Source organism: Colius striatus, chromosome 7 (assembly GCF_028858725.1).
Source record: "Colius striatus isolate bColStr4 chromosome 7, bColStr4.1.hap1, whole genome shotgun sequence".
Taxonomy (NCBI): Eukaryota; Metazoa; Chordata; class Aves; order Coliiformes; family Coliidae; genus Colius; species Colius striatus.
In genome coordinates, this window is record NC_084765.1 from 9,750,509 (window position 1) to 9,772,121 (window position 21,613).

General features: G+C 40.3%; 1 protein-coding gene across 5 annotated transcripts in view; it reads right to left on the reverse strand.

The window, feature by feature from the left end:
- Window positions 1–1,495: 1,495 nt before the first annotated feature.
- MICAL2 (microtubule associated monooxygenase, calponin and LIM domain containing 2) overlaps window positions 1,496–21,613 on the reverse strand; it is a 129,193-nt gene continuing 109,075 nt past the window's right edge. For all 5 annotated transcript variants that reach the window (XM_061999489.1, XM_061999486.1, XM_061999487.1 and 2 more), the window contains exons 25-30: window positions 15,203–15,297; window positions 13,042–13,134; window positions 11,014–11,107; window positions 6,716–6,815; window positions 5,520–5,593; window positions 1,496–4,606 (exon numbers count right to left, since the gene is read on the reverse strand). In XM_061999489.1, the coding sequence (XP_061855473.1) occupies window positions 4,422–4,606; window positions 5,520–5,593; window positions 6,716–6,815; window positions 11,014–11,107; window positions 13,042–13,134; window positions 15,203–15,297 (641 nt within the window). In that variant the 3' untranslated portion in view covers window positions 1,496–4,421. The remainder of the gene's footprint in view (window positions 4,607–5,519; window positions 5,594–6,715; window positions 6,816–11,013; window positions 11,108–13,041; window positions 13,135–15,202; window positions 15,298–21,613) is intronic.

A 21,613-nucleotide genomic window follows, 5' to 3' on the forward strand; every position in this document is an offset into this window, starting at 1 on the left:
ACTAAATAACAAATAATAAATTAACATAGTTCCATGGAAGTATCAGAGTATTTCCAATGAGATTCTTAAAAAATACAATGTGTTTTTTGTTGTATATCAAGGAACATACAAGATTAAGATACAGTGAGTAAAAATGTACATGAAAGACAAAAGATAACATGTTGTATACAGACACAGAAATTAATTATTTAGAAAGTTTCAAAGGAATGAAAGCAAGTTTTAAACTCTTCAGTAAGTAATGCCATCCTGATATTTAATGCTTCCAATAACATGTCAGTACGTCACTTACTTTATAAAAATACTGGCCTAAGTTTATTTGCATTTACACCTGGCCTTATTGAAACAGTTTTTAGAAAAAATATTATTTTCTTTTCTTAATAAGCTTCATTTATGTCTGTAATTTCCTACCTCTGTGTTCCATGAATGTTCCAGCAAGTGCATTGCTGGCATACATGGCCACCAGGTCTCTTTTTGTAGTTCATTAGAGCCAATAGAAGAAACCACAATTTGTTCATATATATTTGGCAGAGATTTAGGTGAAATCCAGCAAACATTTCTATCCACATCCTGCTCCTGGGCCAATCAAGTCCTCCAGCTGTTGATTAGCTGGCTGAGAAATCAGAGTAGCTGCATGGTTTTGAACACAGATTAAAACTTGACACATTACTACCTATAAACCCAGCAGGCAGGTTAATTCCTGTGCAGTCCTTAGAACTTCACCTGTAATATTATCAGTGGAGTCACCATCCTGCCCATCTGCCTCGGAGGCACACAAGATGGAAAGGAAAGGACACCACAGGAAAAGATAAACCTCAATTCGAATATGACATAAATTACCTTGACCTCTGAAGAAAAGCAGTTGTCCATCTGGCCTCTGAAGAGAACTACCCATCAGTTCAGAGTCTTTGAGTGGGGTGCAACGGTGCAGGCACCACAAGCCCAAATCTTGCTTATCCACTTCTTTCATCTCAGGCAGCACATTGTAGTGCTCTGTAATGCACTCCTCCTGGTAAAAAGCAATAAAACAACATGACCTAACAGAAGTAAAGCTAGTGGAACTTGAAAATTGGCAATCAAGATTTTGATCATAGTTCTTAGTGATCCATGCAGTGATTTTTCCTTCAAGTCTTCAAGCAGCTGTAATAATTTGTATGTTATGCCTAAAGAAGAGGTGAATTCCTGTGTAAAAATGTGAGGTAGCTGTAGATCTCACAGAATTTGCAACCTCTTGTGTTAAAGGTAGAGTCAAATGGCCTCTAACTTCAGGTTGTCATTGTTCCTAATCCATAAAATGAATCTATGAACTGCAAGATGGTGTGATTTACTTACCAGTATATGACTTAAGAAACTGATATAATTTCCTACCTATAGATCCTTCCTTAGTTACACAATATTAGATTGCAGATATCAGTGGAGAGAAATTACTATGGAAATTATTCAGGGGCTTCAGAGAGAGATATATAATTTTATTTTCTCAAACAGAAAATTGCTCACATCTAGTCCATTTAGACATAATCAATACGTTCCAACACATCACATTATACCCAACAATGACAGTGCCAAGAACTTAAAAATGAACAAATCTATTTTAAGTTAGTGAGTCAATTTACAGAAAAGATTGAGCAACAAGAAGGCTCATAACAAAACCAAACTTTAAACACATTTCTAATACAATCCAACCATATTAAATTGACCTGTGAACAGTGTGCATAGCTTCTTTTTCTCCATCCTCCTTCTCTACTTTCACAATATATGAAGACTTGCTTTAAATGACATAAGAATTTATTATTTTTCTAAATTGTTTGCACAGTTCATTTTTAGATCTAATCTTATAAGGCACTTAACTTCAGGCAGGGTAACAGCCTGACGGGTTTTTCCACCCAAAAGCTGATACAGTTTTGTGTGGTGCATGTGTTCTGACTACATGGCATACAGAAAGGTATCTTTTTAGCAACTAATTTTTTTAAGGTCTATAAGATGCTGATGGCCCTCAGCTTCTGTTGACTCCAATACTCTCAACAACTCTCATCTTTGAGCTAAAATGACCATTTTGCATTTGTTTTTAAAGCCAAACATGTATCTACTGTAAACTGAAACAACAGAGACAATTCAGAGCAACCTGAACATGACTGATTGCAACATGCACACCTCCCCTGGGCAATCAGGATGGACTTTGGGAGAGGACAGCAATCTCCTCCTCAGGACTAGGGGCATTATGTTCCCCTGAAGCTCCCCTTCTTTGAATGACAGCAACACTAAAGCAAATGGACTTCTTAGACTGTAAAAGTGAAGTGAAAAAAACAATCTTTGACTGACATAACTGGAGGTTTCTGTTGAATTTCCCTCCTGTGCAAAGCATTGTTTGCTTTAAAACTTAAAGTGCCTTAAAAGCATTATAACTCTCTGCTTTCTGCAGAAAACCATGATAGATGTTTTAGACAGTCTTGCTCTATAGGGTTACATGAGGCTTCTGGGAACAGAAATTTTCTCCACTAAACTGTAAATACCAGCAGATCTCAACAGAGAAAATTAAAACATTTATTGCTGCCCTGCCTGCTCCTACTTTGTGTCAATCTTAAGTAATAGATTTAGTTTAAAAATCAATCACTGCAATTCATCTCAATAAAAATGTAATCTGAAGGTCAGGTATGCTTAGCCTATGAATGGCAGAAAAAACAAAGTCTGATGGTAATTTTAGAACACGGTTAAGGATTCTGCTATGTCTTTCCACTGCACTGAAAGACAAATTCTATTGTTCAAGTCTTACATGCCATGTTTTAAGGGTATCTCTTCAAATTATGGTAACTGAGAACGTTGTTTAAAAATCAAAATCAGAGACAACATCCAAGCTGTAAAATGTAACCACTCTTATCCTCTTTAAACAGTCTAATAAATAAATATAAATATATAAATATTGCAGGACAATAGTATATTCCTTGCACCAGTAGAGGTACATTATTTCTCTGTGGTCAACAGTAAAATCTTGCTTTTATCTTTAGAAAAGATGTTTTACATTTCTTACAATAGAGAAAAAGCTTGAGATAATTCATAGATTATTGTGACAGGAACCAGTGTGTCTGTTACTCTACAAGTACAAAGAGGTTTTTAGTTTAAAGCTTTTGTAACATAAATGTTTATAGCTTTGTCTGTACCATAGGCAACTGCTGAAAATTAGCACCATTCGTGAAATAACGAGAACATCAAATCTTTTCAGAGCATGAGGTAAAATGATGTTAAAAAAGAAACAGTTTTTAGTTTGATAATTTAGTGTATCATACATACAGTTGGGAATAGTACCAATCTTAAATTGCACAATTATCTCAGACTTAAGAACGTACTGAAATTTTACTGAATACTAAGGAGGCTTTCTGCACATCTGCTTTGCCAATATCTACAAATACATTGTACAAAAAAAGATAAGATATAGTTCCTTTAAGCAAAAAATATTAATGTATTTTTAAGCAACAAGATAAATGTAGTCTAAATACACTCACAAGGTTTTCTATCAAGTGTTGACATTACACACTCAACACTTTTTTGCAGGCCTTTTAAGGAATTATTCTCTTTAACTGCTACACCACTCATCACATCCTAGGTTACTATTTGTGATATATTTTATCAAACAATTGTATACCTTACTCTATAAATACTAATTGGGTCTGGATTACTATTTATAAATTACCGTTTAGCATATCTTAAAAGACCCTATTCTGTGACATACAAAAGCTTTTTTGACTATGTTACAGTTTTTAGAGCAGTCATCCCTTTATTATCAAAATTACCCTTACCATTTAAAAAAATGTAGGGATTCAATATTGCTTTAACTTCTTGTTCAAAAATATACAGTGCACTAAAACTTCCAAATACCTGGCAAATTAATTTCTGACATTGTATTTACAGTAGTTTTAATGAGAGCTAATACACAGTTATTAGTCAAATGACCCTTCCTCCAGCAGAAATAAAAATTAACCTTGTTTTTATGAGAGATGCTTGCTTTCTGACCTTTTTAATAGTTCACCGTGCCTTGACTGTGCCAAAATATTAACAAAACCACATACAGATTCAGACGAACAAATGGAAAGCAATGCCAGCTCAAAAATAGTAAATTACATCATCGTGTTTCTCAGAAATTCTCCTCTCAGCATTAAAATAAAATTCCAAGAAAACAACAGAGCTCTGATTTCCCTTTCACAGGCCCTGATGCCCATCAGACAGGTAAATTCAGTCCTATTCTGTATTCCAGTGATCCTTTCAGTTGGCAGTGTAACGACTCTCTCCAGTACTGCCTAGGAGCTTTTGGTAACAAAATGACACGCTTCCCAAATAAACTGATTTTAAATTTGAATTCCTTCATTTTTCAGAAGCCTGTATCTCCACAATTGGGAATATTGCAGAAATTGTGTTTATTTGCATGTGGCTGTTTAAATCCTGCTCTGCTGATAGCCTGTAGATAATATAATGCTTTCAAAGTGCTCATCTTCTGCTTTTTCTTTCACTCTCTGCTCCTCTAATATAGACACAAGCTTGTCCCGTTCTTCAACCACTTTCATCATCTCAGTGAAAATTTCATCCTCCTCGTTGAGATCCATCTCATTTTTAAGGCTGTCTAAAAGATCAAAAAACAAGAAGTTAAAAGGCTGTCTTCTCTAGAAGTTCATATCACTTTGTTGTTACACTTTGCATTTTTGCTAGTGGTGTACAGCTAGAAATAGCAGATATTATTTTTAATGCTACAGTTTAGGTAAAGTTTCTTCTGCATTTGGGCCATTTAAGGTTGGCCATTGGGACTCCTAATGTGTAGAGTAGATCTTTCAGCAAAAGTTATACTGTAAAGGGTAAAAAAAATCACTAATGGTTTATAAAACCACTTAGGCTGGAGTTTAAATTTACTTTATATGGTAAAAAGCCCAACCATGAAATATAGTACCTGTAATAAACTGGAAGTGTTTTTCAGAAAATGTATTGAAAATTGCTGTCACAATCCACATGCTTCGAACACAACAGGATATTTTTGGTTATTGAATGCTATGTAACCCCCACTTTCTCCCTGCATTGCTCATCCCCATACTCTTTTCTAATACCAAGTCAAAGGACAAAGCCAAACTGTAATCCCAAGTACCTGAAAGTAGTTCCAAAATGCTGCAGTAACCAGAAATGCTACAGTTAATAGAAAAACAGATTATCTCTTTTGTGTTTGGGCGGCTGAAGAAATTACTTTCTGTTGCTGCCCACCCTCATGTGTTAGCTGGATGCTACTGCCTGCACAGCACAAACAGCAGAATTATATGTGTGAGTGCTTCTGATCCAGTTCCACGTTTAACTGGGCAGGTTAGCTTAGCTGTCTTCTCTAGAAGTCAGATGAGAAGAATTCAAGTTACGTTTTGCTGGCTGAGCTGCACTTGAGGAAGAGCACAGAAGGAAGAGGCTCAGTTACTCTGGTCTGGTTTTGAGCCAACAGGAGAGGCATATAGGCATGGTCCATCATTGTGGGCTGGAGCATACTCTCTCCTTTCACTTACCATTAATGGCCATTTTCTCTCTTAGCTTTTGTTCCAACCTGCTTTGATGGTCCTCCAGTTCTAGCTCTTGGGCTCTAAGTATAATAAAAAGTATATTAAAGAGTAAGATTTTTTTTTCCTATCAGAAAAGGCATATATGTCAATTTTACTTAAACCAAGAGATTTTATGTTCTCTTTATCCAGTATTTTCTCCTTACAGGCAGTTGAAGCTAAAAGATTTGCCTGTGCATTGCCTGCAGCAATGTCAGAAGTACCACTGCCACCTTTTGTGGTATGTATCAGATGAAGTTCTTTCATACACCGCAACACTTAAGGCTGTAACCAGTTGTGCTCTGTTGGTGGCACCTACAACATAATTCTGGATAGGACTGCACACTCACATACCTGAGGGGCTCTGCCAGGGCCTCTGCACAGGAACAAGTCCTTTTAACAGGCTTTTAAAATTCTGCTTTGCAGACGGCATGAGCAGGAAGCATCGCTACTACAACATCCAATGACAATTGAAGGAGAAAGAAAATGTTTGGCCCCTGGCAGCATCAGCACATCTGGAGAGACATTGGGGTTCAGCCAGAGATAGCAGCTAGGCTGCAGCTCTGCACACAGCGCAGGGGACTGACAGTGATATGGAAAGGATAAATGGTAATGAGCAGCCTGCACCAGAGTGAAATCCAGGGGGGAGTAATGACTGTTGCAGCACTCATCACCTTCCCACATTGCCCAGGAATAGTGGAGAAAACAGCTGAAAGTCACCTCCACCTATCTGTGGTGTGTGTTTCCAAGGAAGTAAAGTGAGGGAGCTACAGACAATATTTTTTCCATCAACCACAAACAGTGGCATCTGAAGTGGTTTTTATTTGCTTGGTGTATCTGCTTGTTTCATCACTGTAGTGAAAACTGAGATAAATTTGTCACACTATTTTTCTTCCACAGAGAGAGTGCCCCTTTAGACCCACATTACGTAAAGGCAGAGCATCTGTATGCTATACTGGTTAAAAGTATAGTATAGGATTCAAATAATTTAATCACTGAGAGGGAAGGACAAGTAAGGCTCTGTGTTCAAAACGGATTGTAGCAACTCTGAGTAGATGTATTCCATGACAGTCTCAAACTGCAGCATGTAGGGAAGTGTTCACATGTATCGTGAGTATCGTTTTCTCCCCTCCTCATCTTTAGTACTAATACTTGTCCTTACTTACATAATCAGGAGCTCAGACTCGTAACGCATTAATTTATTCTTCTCCAGGACCAGCTCAAACCATTCATGTAGCATCTGAGTTTCATCCTTTGTGCCTGAATCTGTTTAAAATAGAAAACTTAGGTCAGTAATGTCTGGCTATAATAGGTGTAACATTCATGTCTACATTTGGTTGAATGCTGTAGTTTATTGCAGTTAAAAATGCATTAGATTTAAAAAACACCTTGGAAGTTATTTCTTTCAAATAATCATACAGACTTTCTTTTCTTTTTTTTTAAATGGGCACTTTTTCTTTCTCTTAGTTCTGCCTTTAATAACATCGTTCCTTTGGTGATACTAGACTCTGGCAGCTGAACTATGTCTAAATGGATACCTCATTAACACAATCAGACTTCACAATGTACATGCTGGCAAGTATCAACTTAGTTCCTGCTTCCAGTGGGCATCAGATACACAATCAAATCCCCTACAAATTTCCATTAATTTGTGAACTGGGCTCTAAATCTGAATCTGCTTTGAATGACAGGAAATGCTGTGGGACAGGACAAATCTATTATTACTGCGTGGTGTAACATTTTGCGCCAGGGTGTAACTGGTAGGCACTATACAGATGTAAAACACGAGACTGTCTCTCTCCCAAGGAGCTCACAGTTTGACTCTGCCTGGCTGAAGAGGAAGATGGATTTCTCTTTTACCTCATGAGGGCCTTTACTTCTCCTAAAATATCATCTGTACAAAAATCTTTGGCAATGAAGAATCCCTGGGTGTTTTCAAGTGGCAAATTAGAGCACATATGTATTTCTTTTCCTCACTATCCTTTTTAACATGTTCATCACTTCATATTTTCTTCACTAAACAGGACACCCCACCACCCTTTGATGCAGAATAACACCAGTAGTGGTGGCACTGCAAATACACCTCCCCACATCTGCTCTGCCCAGTGTGATATTCCAGGGCAGCAAGAGGTGATAAAAAACATCTCCTCAGAGTGACTGCTGGAGCAATTCTCTTGGACATGCCAGCAGTGGCCTTTCACATATCCAACACAGGGATGCAGCAGTACTATTCAGAACCTAACCACCATTAGGAGTTATCCAGCTCCCTTTTAGCTGTTTTCCTGAATAGTAAAAAAAAAAAAATTAAAGACATTTCCTCTTTACACCTTAAAATCTCTGTATCTCTAACAAAAGACTGTTTATGCAGGTTGATTGAGGTTAGCAAAGAGTAAGGCACTTGGCAAAAATGTCACTCATTTAAGCAAAATCTTCAGTGCAAGCTGAAATAAAAATAGCCCTTGTTTCTCCTCCTTCTCCGTCCCACAGAATGCCCCCTGGTCCTCCAGGGGCATTTTTTTTCCATGAGGTTTTCAAGTGTTTGTTAATAACAATGTTAATAGCTATTTAAATATGATGAAGTGCTTTATTCCTTCCAAGGGCAGAATAATCCAGTGAAGTCTTTTGTGTGTTGCGGTACAACAGATCTTTTAAAAGGTTAAGGGAAAACAATTTGTGAGTTTCTTTTGTGAGCCGCAACAGCTTTTTTCTTGTAGCATTGCTAAAGCAAAGCTTTCCTCCTGGTTTACCCAAGTCTCATTTAACCTAGATCCTGTTTGAAAGTCAGATCTCTTATAATTTGTAGCTACTTCTATTTTCATCAGTTTTGAGGGAATGACAGACTGCAGAGGAGTATTTACTGACCACTGCTCTCAAAACCTCCACCTTCTGTTCTCCAGAGTGATGATACACTGGACCAATATACACTGGACCCTCCATGCACCAATCACACAGTAAACAAGGATTGGCCAGTTTGCACCTTTTTAGGGAAAGCTAAACTTCATATTTCTCATTCCTACAGGTTTTCAACTGGAGTCTGTTGAAAGTTCTAAGAAACTTGGGATATGCTCCTGATGAAACAAAAAACTAGCTGCAACATATGCAGATATTTGTTCACCTTCAAAACCATGGAGAGGTTTCTTAATGTTCTCTCAATGCAGATTTTCTTCTTTACAATCATTCTTCATGATTTGTTTAGTCAACTGATCAGTTATGCTAATTTCAGTGGAAAATCTGGTTCGAGACTTTTATTTCCGTGTTTCTTGTAGGCAGAAGATCTCCATAAGCCTCCACAAATGTCAGTGGAAAACAAAGCAACGGTACATCAGTGATTGATTCTTTGGTATTTTGAATCAGAATAAAGGGAATAGCTGGCATAAAAAAAATATTAATAGGACTGATTTTTTTTTTTAAATACATGAATTGTTGTCACTACAATTAGAAGATCATCAAAGCCTCATTTTGCTCATCAGTCTTTATGGCAGTTGTTTCACACCCACGCTTGTTCTCTTCTAATTCAGTTGAGGAGCTAATGAATAACTCCCCCTAACAAAGGGGCCATTCATCCCAGGCTTACAGAATTATTGGAGGAGAGTTGCGTAAATGTCACCGAAGTGTTTGCACGCCTGTTTCTAAATTTGGTTATTCACAACCTTTGCAGCTCAATATTATTGCTGAACCGTGATCGTTTTCTAATTACCTTAATAATACCTATTAAATTACTTGAATTGCATAAGCGCAGACCTGCTTAAATACAACTTAACCCAATAAACACTGGTCATTCATTAAACAATAATGCTCAGTATTTTTAAGAAGATTGAACAGAATATTAAAATCACCGATCCCTGCATCGGTACATGTATGTTATTACAAGCAACAAAGCACTCACGTTTTGTTTGGGAAACTTATGGCTTCGTGCTTTTGCAGCGGAAGAGCTATTGAGAGACAGTAACACCCCACGTTTCTGTATCTGCCCTATTTGTAACTGGCCACCTACACACAAACAATCAACAAGGAGAAAAAATAGTACTTTCACCTTAATGAGGGCAATCCAATTACCAAGGATGGGAAGAGAATGAGAAGCATCAATCTCTTGGCAGACAACCTTCTTTAGGAAATGTGATTGTCAAAACAGCAAAAATGAGAGGTGGCTCTAGGCCATTTATCCCCGGTATTTGGTGTCTATCCCAAGAGCTAGAAGCCTCTTGTCTCTCTATATTTTTGTGGTTTCTAAATAACAACAAACCTTCTGCAAAGCAGCAGTAAAGGAAAAAGCTAACACTCCAAATCCTCTATGTCCTTTTAGCAGACTTCCTCACAGGCGATAAGGTGGGTGCCATTTGATAAAAGATTATGTTTTCTTTTAAGAAAAAAAAATATGCTAGCCTTTTAAATAACACTGGAAATAGGCTGGAACTGTCAATTATAGGAAATTAGTTAATAAATATAAAAGCCTGGGCAAATGCTTTCGCCAAAATGATTAGTTCAGTGTTAGGGGCAATAATTGCTAAGGAATATGTCATTAAAAAAGCCAGCATGTAGAGATTTTGCTGGGTTGCCTAGCTAAGGCAGCAAGATCAGGTGCCAAAGCACGTCTAGGTTTTCAGGGTTGTGCAACTGCCTGTCATGAAAGCACAAAGTTCAGCTTTCTAAACAGACATAAAGACACGTTTGCAATCAGGCTGTTGGCTTCCCAGAGTCCTTTCAGCACAGAACCCCAGCTCCACTCTGAAGTCCCTTACACACATGGTTCACACTGCCATCCTCATTTTGAGCCAAGCAGGAGTCCCTAGGTGCCCTGTCCCTCTGGGTCAGGTCTCCCCAGATGCACGCCATGTGCACTGGAGAGTGGTGGCAAGGCTGGGCTGGGGGAGGATGCTACAGTCCTGGGTGCCTGAGACTTTTGCTTCGGGAGAAGGGAAACCTTGCCTCAGAATGGGGCCAGGACAATGTCCCTGTTATCTTTTACCCACCTGGGGAAAGGCTGTGTTGTTCAGGTCTGTGTGACTCTGTGCTGCTGTTGCCATAGCATAGCCACCGTCCCTAATCGTATTAATGGCATTTCACACTCCAGAAAAAGTCATTAAGAACGCTGTTACTAGGCATGGGCTGCTGCTGGCTTGGTAACTGAGATACAGCTCCTGGAAACCTCACTGGTTCCCTCCAAAAGATGAAGTTAAGCTCAGGATGGGGTTTTAAGAAATGGAGGGGAAAAAAATGCAGATTCAGGTTCAAAAAAAAGGCAAAAAATTCCAGATCTGTGACAACCAAGAGAAAACTTACAGCATTCAGTGTAAAGGTGCTTAAGCTAGCAGTTTGAGGAAAAGGGTAAACAGTAACTTTTGTCCTCCAGTTATTGTTTCATTTCAGATTTTGTACTGAACTCTATGACATTAATGAAAATGCCTCTGCTGTGAAAAAAATTTTAAAAACCCACCACCAAACAAACACACAGTGCTTCAATTACCTGATTCTCCTCTTAGTTCTCTCTCTAGTTTGACACCAAAAATCTCCAGAGCTCTTTGTCTTTCCTCCAGTTCTTCTAGTTGGCGCTGGACTGCCTGCAAAACGATATTGCTATAAAAGCTACAGACATAGCTTAAAAATTCAGAGACAAAAGCCAGTCTCAGTGGTTAGAGAAACAGCTTGAAAAGGTCTCAGAGGAGTCATGGGATCTGCAAACTCATTGAGTGTGTTGAGTGCCTGAGCAATTTAGTAATTCCACTAGGTATCTCTCCACATTTTTATGTGAGTAAGTATCATAGGTACCTCAGTTTTTCTGAGCTTTAGGTACAGCACTGTAAAACAGAGACCATAACATTTGTGTGTCTCACAAGGTGTGAGAAGTCAACACCTTACACATTCAGAGGCATTTATTTTGAGATGCTACATGAATAAAGCTCATATCTATATTCAAAGGTTGCAGCTAGAATGCTTTGCTATGCTATTTTGTTGTCCATGGCTTCTTGTTATTTGTTTTGCTTTCATATTTCACAAACTTTTGACACAGGAAGGAATGGGTCTAATAGCAAAGAAGTGGTAATTCAGTGGCACTTCAGGAAGGACTTGTACATTCCATGGTCCATTCCTTTTAAAATAAAGACTTTCAGAGGTGCCATGTGGATAATAGGCATGAGACACTTTAAAAGGTTGAATCGTCAAAGATCGATGCAGCAGTTCCCATTTCAGGCTGCATTAGGACATACCAAGCCAAGCCCTCAGCAACGGCCTAACACACACAAAAGATGTTTCAAAAACTTTGGACTTGATTATTTCCACAAAGCAGTAAAATAAAAGAGAAGGTGCATATGCATCTAATTTTACCTTGAGATAATCTACAGTTCTTAGGTTAAAACTGTAACAGAGTTGCTCTTCCTTTGGATTAAATAATATGCCTTTTTTTTACCCTGGGTTTTATTCTGTCATGGATTTTACAGTAACAGCTAGATATTAGCATTTTCTACAATCCGCTGCCTAGTCCAAACACAACATTTCTCTCCTTTTCAGTGATACATTTTGCACAAGCAGTGATGTCTACAAAATCAGACATTTCAGATACATATCTGAAAAACATCTTATTAGTTTTCTTTTTTACTTTAATATTGGTACAGAAATAGCAAGTAGAAGCTCAACCCAAAACTATCCACCTGCTATAGGAATACAACAGAAGATGGTGGACGACTATGCCTCCAAAAGGCCTGCTCTCCTCACTGCCATATCTTGATTACCATTACAAATGAAATTAATGAGATGAAATCTAGCTCAGGATTCTCTGCCCTGTGCTACAGTACAGACACAAACAGAAGTGCTAGTGGCCACATAAGCCATTAAGATTTTTGTGTGCGTACATATATATAGGTATAGGGCTATGTACGTGTGGTAAGTGACATAGATAAAACTGAAAAGTTTGGCATCTAAGAGAACAGTCTGAGACTGAGTTGTGCAGAAGTGCACTCCCAAGTCTTTGATCTGTAATTGGAATTATTAAAACATGAGCAGACCCCAGAGCTTTTCCAGTATTTTCTGAAGAGTGGTGCCTGTGTAAAGTGAAGTGGTTTTGCATCACTAAGAAAGAAAATGGTTTACATTCCTTATTAAAGAAGAGAGAACAAAAAACATCACTGTTTTTGTACCCTCCTGTAGTACATAAGGGGTAATAGATGACTTTCTTACATTCTCAAGGGCTGATATTTCCCCTTTCTATCTCTTTCTCTCTTTAATATGTTCTTCTCTTATTGCCAGTCTTTATTCCCTCGTGTTCTTCATACACAATTACAAAATTATGATGATTTCCTAGGGCACACGTGGGTTTGTCACATATAGAGATGCAAGGCCCTGCCACACACATCTTCCTGGTCCTGATGGTTTGGGGGGATTTCAACACAGAAGGCAGTGAGCTGCAGCAAGGACAGGGGTAGAGCCCACATCACTTATCTCCTGTTCTCACTAGTCACTCTGAGGAGGCAAATGGGACATCTGTGAGCTACATTTTCACCTGTGCTTTATGAAGCCTCTTTAGCTCCTCTTGTTTAATCAATTGCTTTGTCTCCTTCTCCAGTTTTCTTCTCCGTCTCAGCGCCCTTTTTGCCTACAAAAGAGAGAAGAAAAAGGGCAATCAAAGCATAAGTATGCTATTACAGGTTTCTTCAGATCTTCCCCAGAATCACAGAACTGGGGAAGCTGGGAGACCTCTGAACTCCCTCTGGAGAGTCTAACTTGACTCCCCTGCTCAAAGCAAAGTGAACTACTGCAGGGTTCTTGGGGCAACCTGAAACAAAATATTAATTTAGGAATATTTTCTTGCATTTGCATACATGGATTTTAAATAGTTACAAGCTCTTATTGCAACTGTGATTGAACTGTGTCTATCAATAAAAAATGTCCAAATCATAAAGCCAACTTATATACAATATAACACTATACATGGCTTCTGCAGACATCAGCATGGTCAGGGAAGAAGGAAGGCACAGGCAGAGGGAAGGATCAGTTTAAGGAAACTCAACCCATTTCTATTGCTGTAGCTGCTAAGTAGTAAAATTCACTTTGGATTGCTTGCCACACAGTAAGAGGGATGTCTCTGAAGGAAACAGCCATTATAGGACACCACCCAAAGCCCTGTGAAACCTTCACCAGTGCCATTTCTCTACTGCATTACTGGGTTTTTTGCCTTTCCCTGGAGCACATGTTACTGCTGCTGGGAAAGTGGGGCAACGTGTGCCATGGGGCTGGCCAAGGGCATCACCTGTGCTTGCTCTGTCTTACCCAAGCTCTCGGGAAGTGCTTCAATGCTTTCCCATTTTGGAGATGACGGGATATATGAACACCATAGACAAGATGATTAAAGAACTAACGAGCTAGGAAGCCGCTAAAATTTTTCCCACCAAGTTTTTTCCAGAGACAGACAGTGATATTGGGAAAATAGCAGCCAGAACTGGCATGAGAAGAGTTGCTAGGAGGCAATCTGAGTGGGGAACATGCATCAAAACTGAATCTCTGCTAATGCCCATGTGCAACAGTTGCTTATTCACCCCATTCCTGGCAGCTGCCCCAGCAGCGCTGCCATCTCCGCTGCCACTGCCTACCTGGCCCTGTGGCTGCCTGAACTGTTGGGAGTTGCTCCTATCCAGTTTTTTTCTGGTGTCTTCCTTCTTTTCCCTTTTTTTTAAACTTGATTTAATTCACAATAATATTATATTACTATGGATTGTAGTTTCAACAGCAGGAAAGATGAATCGTGACGTCTCAACACCTTCTGACCCACAGCCACTGGCAGGACATGCCACCACATATTGCTGTGCTTCTGCCTTGTGGCACTTCGGTTCCTCTGGAGCCATGCAACTGGGTTTCCATTAAAAGCCCTGCTTAGCTTTCAGCTCAAGTGTTTTTTCAGTGTGGCAGGCAGCCTTTTGCTTTATTTTCCTTCCTGCCAACCCCCTCCCTCCAAAGGCAACAGATTAAAGGGCCACCTCATACTATTAATTCCACTTACTGATATTCTCTCTGCAGGAAAAAGGTAAGCACACTTCTGATGAGTTGTTCAGGAAATAAAAGCTATGTTTCTTCACATCAGAACTAGGTGTCAAGAGTTCATTGGTCCTTTAACCCCACCACTCCTTCTAGCCACAGGTGCAGTGTTGGGGCTCGGAGGCCCCAGGGTGCCGCCAGCCCCGTCGGTGTGTAGGGTCTGGGTGTGACTTGTGGCTCACACCACCGTGCTGATTAGGATAAACACATGCAACCTGCCTGTAGTGCCTCTCAAATGAAGTTGTATTTGCCCAAGGGAAATCTGCATCTGTTTGGTTTAATTTTTTCAATAGTTTGATTGTTGGGCTACATATTAAGGCCACTTAAGAATGCAGCTCCAAAGAGGTTTCGGTGAAACATGTCTGTTAGTCAAATTAAGACCTCCTCTCTCAATGCTGCTGTAACCTGGGGGAATTAAAGATCCAAAAGGAAAAAGAAATTTTGATGTTCATCTGTTTTAAAGGGTTTTAATGTATTTTCTCTCCGTGACACATAACCTCCACTGATAAAACTTTCCAGTCCCCACTTTGAGAAACAGCTGTGTGTTTTAGATCAAAATCCAAATCATAAGATGAACATCTTAAATACAGCCCAACTGAAGAAAGATCTTTCTGTGTCCAAGCCAAGGTTACCTTGTGTGTTAATGAAGGCTTTGATTCAAATTCATCATCGGAGGAAGAAGTAGAATATTCAATAACGTGTTTTCTGACAGATAGGTGTTCACATCCTAAAATGCAGGAACAAAATAGTCAGGGAAGCAAAAACATACTGTTCTTTAACTTACACAGACACTTTGCACTTGTCCTGAGTCCTGATCAGCAGCACCTAGAGCAATTTGGAAGTCTAGCTGATAGCATTAATTAAATTTTTGATCTCTATCAAAAACTTTGTCTGGGTATATTTGATTTTTTTCAGGTATTACATACAAATAAATTAATTCCTTGAGCTCTCTGCATGCAGCACGCTGTTCTGAACGCACTCAACGTTCATTAAAATGTATATCTGAAGTTAGCCATATCACCCAAATGATTGTATAAGGCTCACTATACAGTGTAATTGAATGCAAAAAGTCTGAGCCAGCTCTTAAACAAATTACCCTTATGTGGCTTGTAGCATCTGGCACCCATTTTTACTACATGACATCTGCTCAGTGTAAAATAGTTGGCGTCAGAATGTCTGGTCATATAAAAAAATCACAAATGTAATCAGAAGCAAATGGACTAAGAGAACAAGGCTTTATCACACAGCCTCATGCAACATAAATATTTCATTAATTATGTCTAAACAAACGTCACTTATTTTTCTGGTTTAGGAATATTATCACATCATTGAACTGTTGATTATAATGCCATAATAAGTCAAGAAAATCCATACATCACAACAATGCACTCCAGAAGGAAAATTCAAAGGCTACCTTTGGAAGAAGCATGCTTTCAGAATTATAAATTAAATTACATTTAATTGCAGCAATTTTATCATGCCTGTTTTTCCAGCATCTTGTTTCAACTGGGTATAAATATTTGAATTTCTTCTTAATTTGTCTAATTCATAGCTTCATTCTCTTTATTTCAGAAAATAAAACTGCTTTTGGAACATCTGTCTCTATGCTTCAACCTGCTACAGGGTTAATGATTAACAGCTGGGCAACATCATGGAAATGTACATTATTTAAAGCTAACAGTGCCATTTTTCTTTGTATCTCTGAGGTAACAGTTGGCTTTCTATGTGCAAGTTGTATTCAGATTAAAATCACTTCCCATTATCTCCATGTAAATGTTTCTTCCTTGCCTTCTCCTGGATCCCAGTCCCCTAGACTTGTCTCTCAAGCCCTAATTTAAAATCAGGATCCATGAAACATGTTCATTCCAAGTGGTAATGTAAGAAAAGCAAATTCAAGAAATTTGAGGCAGAAAGTCAGATTTTGGCAGTGGTCTCAGTTTTAGAAGCACCCAGTCTGTCAATGAAGCTGCACAGTCAGAGAATCCATGGAGCCCCTGTGCCCTCCTTTTTTGCAGGATGTTCCTTGAGCAGCAAGAGTTGTAATCACAGAATCTCAAGGGCTGGAAGGGACCTTGAAAGATCATCCAGTCCAATCTCCCTGCCAGAGCAGGACCACCTAGAGTAGGTTACACAACAACTCGTCCAGGTGGGTTTGGAATGTCTCCAGAGAAGGAGACTGCACAACCCATCTGGGCAGCCCATTCCAGGGCTTTATCCTCACAGGGAAGAAGTTTTTCCTTGTGTTTCTTTGGAACCTCTTATATTCCACCTTGTACCTGTTGCCCCTTGTCCTATCACTGGACATCACTGAGAACAGTCTGGCTCCATCTTCCTGCCACCCAACCTTTACATATTTGTAAACATTAATGAGATCACCCCTCAGTCTCCTCTTCTCCAAGGTGAAGAGCCCCAGCTCCCTCAGCCTTTCATCATAAGGGAGATGCTCCACTCCCTTTGTCATCTTGGTGGCCCTGGGCTGAGCTCTCTCCAGCAGCTCCCTGTCCTTCTTGAACTGAGGGCCCACAACTGGACACAATATTCCAGATGCTGGCTCACAAGGACAGAGTAGAGGGAGAACCACTCTTGACCTACTGCCCACAGCTCTTCTAATACACCCCAGGATGCCATTGGCCTTCTTGGCCATGAGGGCACATTGCTGGCTCATGCTCATCCTGCTGTCCACCAAGACATCCAGGTCTCTTTCCCCTAAGAGTTCATTCCCCAGCCTGTACTGGTACATGGGGTTATTCTTTCCCAGATGCAAGACTCTACACTTGCCCTTGTTGAACTTCATTAGATTTCTGTCTGCCCAACTCTCCAGCCTGCTGACAATACCTCTGTTCCCTCATCAAGATCATTAATGAATGCATTGAACAGTCCCAGTACTGATCCCTGAGGGACTCCACCAGATACAGTCCTCCAAATCTGCCCCATTCATCACCACTCTCTGCCTTCTTCCCTTCATCCAGTTCACAATCCACCTCACTACCTGACCATCCAGGCCACACTTACTCAGTTTTGCTATGAGGATGCTGTGGGAGATGATGTCAAATGCTTTACTGAAATCAAGATAAACCACATCCACTGCACTACCACCATCTACCCACCTGGTTACATCTTCATAAAAGGCTATCAGGTTGGTCAAACATGACTTCCCCTTGCTAAAGCCACGTTGACTGCTCCTAATGACCCCCTTGTCCTTTAAATGCCTGGAGACAGCGCCCAGGATAAGTCATTCCATCACCTTTCCAGGGATGGAGGTGAGGCTGACTGGTCTGTAGTTACCTGGGTCCTCCTTCTTACCCTTTTATAAGAATGGAGTGACATTTGCTTTCCTCCAGTCCTCAGGCATCTCTCCTGTTCTCCACAACTTACTGAAGATGATGCAGTGGTTTAGCAATGACTTCCACCAGCTCCCTCAGCACCTGCGGGTGCATCCCATCAGAGCCCATGGATTTATCCACATCCAGACTGCTCAACTGATCCTTAACCCAGTCCTCATCAACCAAACAAAACTCCTCCCTTAACCTGACTTCCTCTGGAGCTTCTGAGGGCAGTCTCCAGCAGTACAGACAGAGGCAAAGAAGGCATTCAGTAACTCTGCCTTCTCTGTATCCTCTGTCACCAGGGCATCCACCTCATTGGTGGGCCTACATTGCCTCTAGTGTTAGTTTTGTCCTCAATGTATTTGAAGAAGCCCTTTTTGTTGTCCTTGACCTCCCTTGCAAGGCACAACTCCCATGAGGCTTTAGCTTTCCTAGTTGCCTCCCTACATCCTCTGATGACAGTCTTATATTCATCCCAAGTGGCCATTCCTTCCTTCCATGACTTGCTTCTTCCACTTGAATTTGCCCAACAGTTCCCTATTTATCTACGCAAGTCTCCTGGCTCTCTTTCTTGATTTCCTAACCACTGGGATGCTCTGATCCTGAGCCTGGCAAAAGTGATCCCTGAATATAGACCAATTATCTTGGGCCCCTTTACTTTCTAGTACCCTGTCCCATGGGCTATCCCCTAGCAATTGCTTGAAAAGGCCAAAGTTGGTCCTGCTAAAGTCCAGGGTTGTGATCCTGCTCGGTATTCTGTACCTGCCACAAAAGATCCTGAACTCCACCAACTCATGGTTGCTGCAGCCAAGGCTGCCCTCAACCTTCACCACCTCAACTAGACCCTGCTTGTTCCAGTAATGCACCTTTCCTAGTTGGCACATCCTCAATTTGCATCAAGAAGGTAACATCGATGCACTGAAGGAACCTCCTGTGGGTCTCCAGTCCCCTCCACAGGCAATTCCCCTGCTCCAGAACTGCCCAGGCTACCACCCTGCACCTCCCCATACCTCACAGCACTTGGAGGAGGTCCTTGTTGACCTGCCAGGGACTCTCCAATGGCTCCTGGTTCTGGGGTCACGCTGGTGCCACCCACTGCCTCACACTCTGCAGACAAGAGTGCAAATCCATCCACAGCTCAGGTGTGTGATTCAGGAGCCCCTTTCCCTTCTGGGACGGAGAGAGAGGGTCAATGACTTCCCCAACAACTTCCAAGAGACATCTCATGAGTTCTAGGAAGCCAATGTCTGTGCATGGAATAGATTCACGACATCCCCAATGCCTGTCTGCTACAGTAACGTATTTGCACCTTGCTCTGCAGAGGAAAATCATTTAGATTGCTCCAACAAAGCTTCAGCCTTTCAAGAGGTGTATTACCCAAAGCTCTGGTAGACAACAGCCACCCGACTGCAATGAGCTCCACCCAAAGAGCCTACAGGATAAAGGACTACACAAAACCACTCAGTAATGAAGCATCTGATGGATCTACCCATGCACATTGACAGTTATGGTCTCTGTCATTTTTATTGCATATACACTTCACAGAATTGATGTTCTCTGCTAAAACAGCATGCATATTTGAAGCATGGAGGTGCCTAAAAACACACAGCAAAGTGTGACAAAATTGGGATGAGAACACAGGTTTTGGCTCTCAGATGTGTGGTCCTGCTACATTTCAGGGGTACAGAAACAGTGTGACAGTGCATTTCTTTCAATATTAAAAGGGCAGCCACTCGGTGTCCTGCTCAACTATTTTTCTTTGGCTATTTTCCTTGTGGGAGAGACCAGAAATATGCTCTAAAATGTCACCCAGATGCAAATTTCAACTTTAAGATAACTATAACAAGCATAATATGAAATTACCTCGTGGAATGAACTTGCTTTATGCAGACTTAGTAAAAAATACCACAAATGTTTGAATACTAACAAATCCACCCCAACAAACCATTTTTCTTTCACTAAGCTAAAGTGCAGGGAAAGATGAACAACATGACATAGAAATAGATGTACAGGATGAGACTGAAGGACTTTGCAGTCTGTCTCCAACAGTGGATATCTAAAGGAATGTTATAGGCATCAGACAGTCATATGTGATTCCTCCTCTTCATGCTTGCCCAGCCTCTGAGCATTTTCCAGTTCAGGAGCTTTCTAAATTGGAAATTGTTTCTAGACATTTGGTTACTCCTTGGTGGATTTCTCTTCAAGAACCTTGCCCAGTCTCATCTCAAGTCCATGGACATTTATCACTCAGCTCATTCCTTGGCTCCACATCTAAACAGCCCATTGAGGGAGAAAACATCAGTGTAATGCAAGACCAACCATACTTCCACAGAACAAGTCCATCTGGCCTCAAAAAGAGTACAAAAGCCCTACTGCAGAGAGCCTCATCAAATTGGTTTCCACAAGGTGCTGGGAGTGGGTTTTTTTCCCTTAAAAGGAAAGAAATTTTCTGAGATTCACAGTGAATTTCAAGAGAGAAAAATAATGACATATAATGTGGGCTAAAGCTCATCATCAGTTGATGACTGAAGTTTGTCAAGTCTGGGCCTCAAACACGTGCCAATATGAGACAGAAATGCCATTTTAGAGAGCCAAGCAGGACTGGGCTTTTTACCAGTTTGATTTACTCAAACATGAACGTTTCAAAAAGTTTAGGAAGCTGCAATGTTGAAATGTTGAAGATGACAGATTACAGGCCAAATGGCTGGTGCAAAGCTGTATTTTTCTTCTTCCAAACAGATTTTGTACTGTCCATGTTCCATAATTACAATAATTCAATAATGTCTGTCTTGGCTTGCAAAGCAGAGGAATGCAACACACATTAAATCAGCATGTTTTTCGAATGATCTAAAATACAGTATTATTCAAACCTAGCTAGAAACTTTCCCATTTTAGTAGGAACACAACATACTAGAATGTACTACGTATTATATCTCATCTAGTTAAGAGCAAGTCAGCTTGACTTAGTTGATGGAAGATGACAAGGTATAGACTTGCAGAAAGCCTCCCACTGGAGACCACAGCATGACAAATGGGAACACCAGCAGCTCCCTGTGGCTTCAGTGCAGTCCTGAACATCCTTCGTCTCAATGAAGATGCTTGGTTTTGCACATTGTTAGATAAAGGAAGCTCCAAAAATGCAATCCAACAGTCCAGGAATAAGAGAGGGAGTCATTCAATCCAATGAGCATTGGATCAAGTCTCAGATACACATATCTTCCTCACAGTATGCAGCACTTCCTAAGCAAAAAGGGTATGAAAAAGGACCTGGCAGCTCACAGGGAACATTGCACTGACTTTGGCTTTTACATGGAGATTGTTATTTTAATGCTACAGCACATCAGCAATTTTTGGGTTACAGTTTGGGTTGCAATTTAATAAGGTAAGAAACAAAGGGATATAATGATACAATTTAAAAGATTTTTGAGTTAAATAACCAAGTTTCTGCAGTGAGCTAGTGGAAAGATGGATCATGGAGAAAGACAGGTGGGTGCACCTCTTGTACTTTGTATTTCATACCTGAAACTGTGCTGTGCTTAATTCTTCCTGAGCTCATGCTCAGATTGCTCTTTGTCTGATATCAATATTTCTTAGACTTGCCTGCAAATTTAACACTAACCTCATTCTTGCAAGCAAACATGAAAATTGATGCCTTTTGATCACTACACAAATAGAGTCTCAAATAGGTCAGCATGGGTCAATAAGGCACTACCTCAT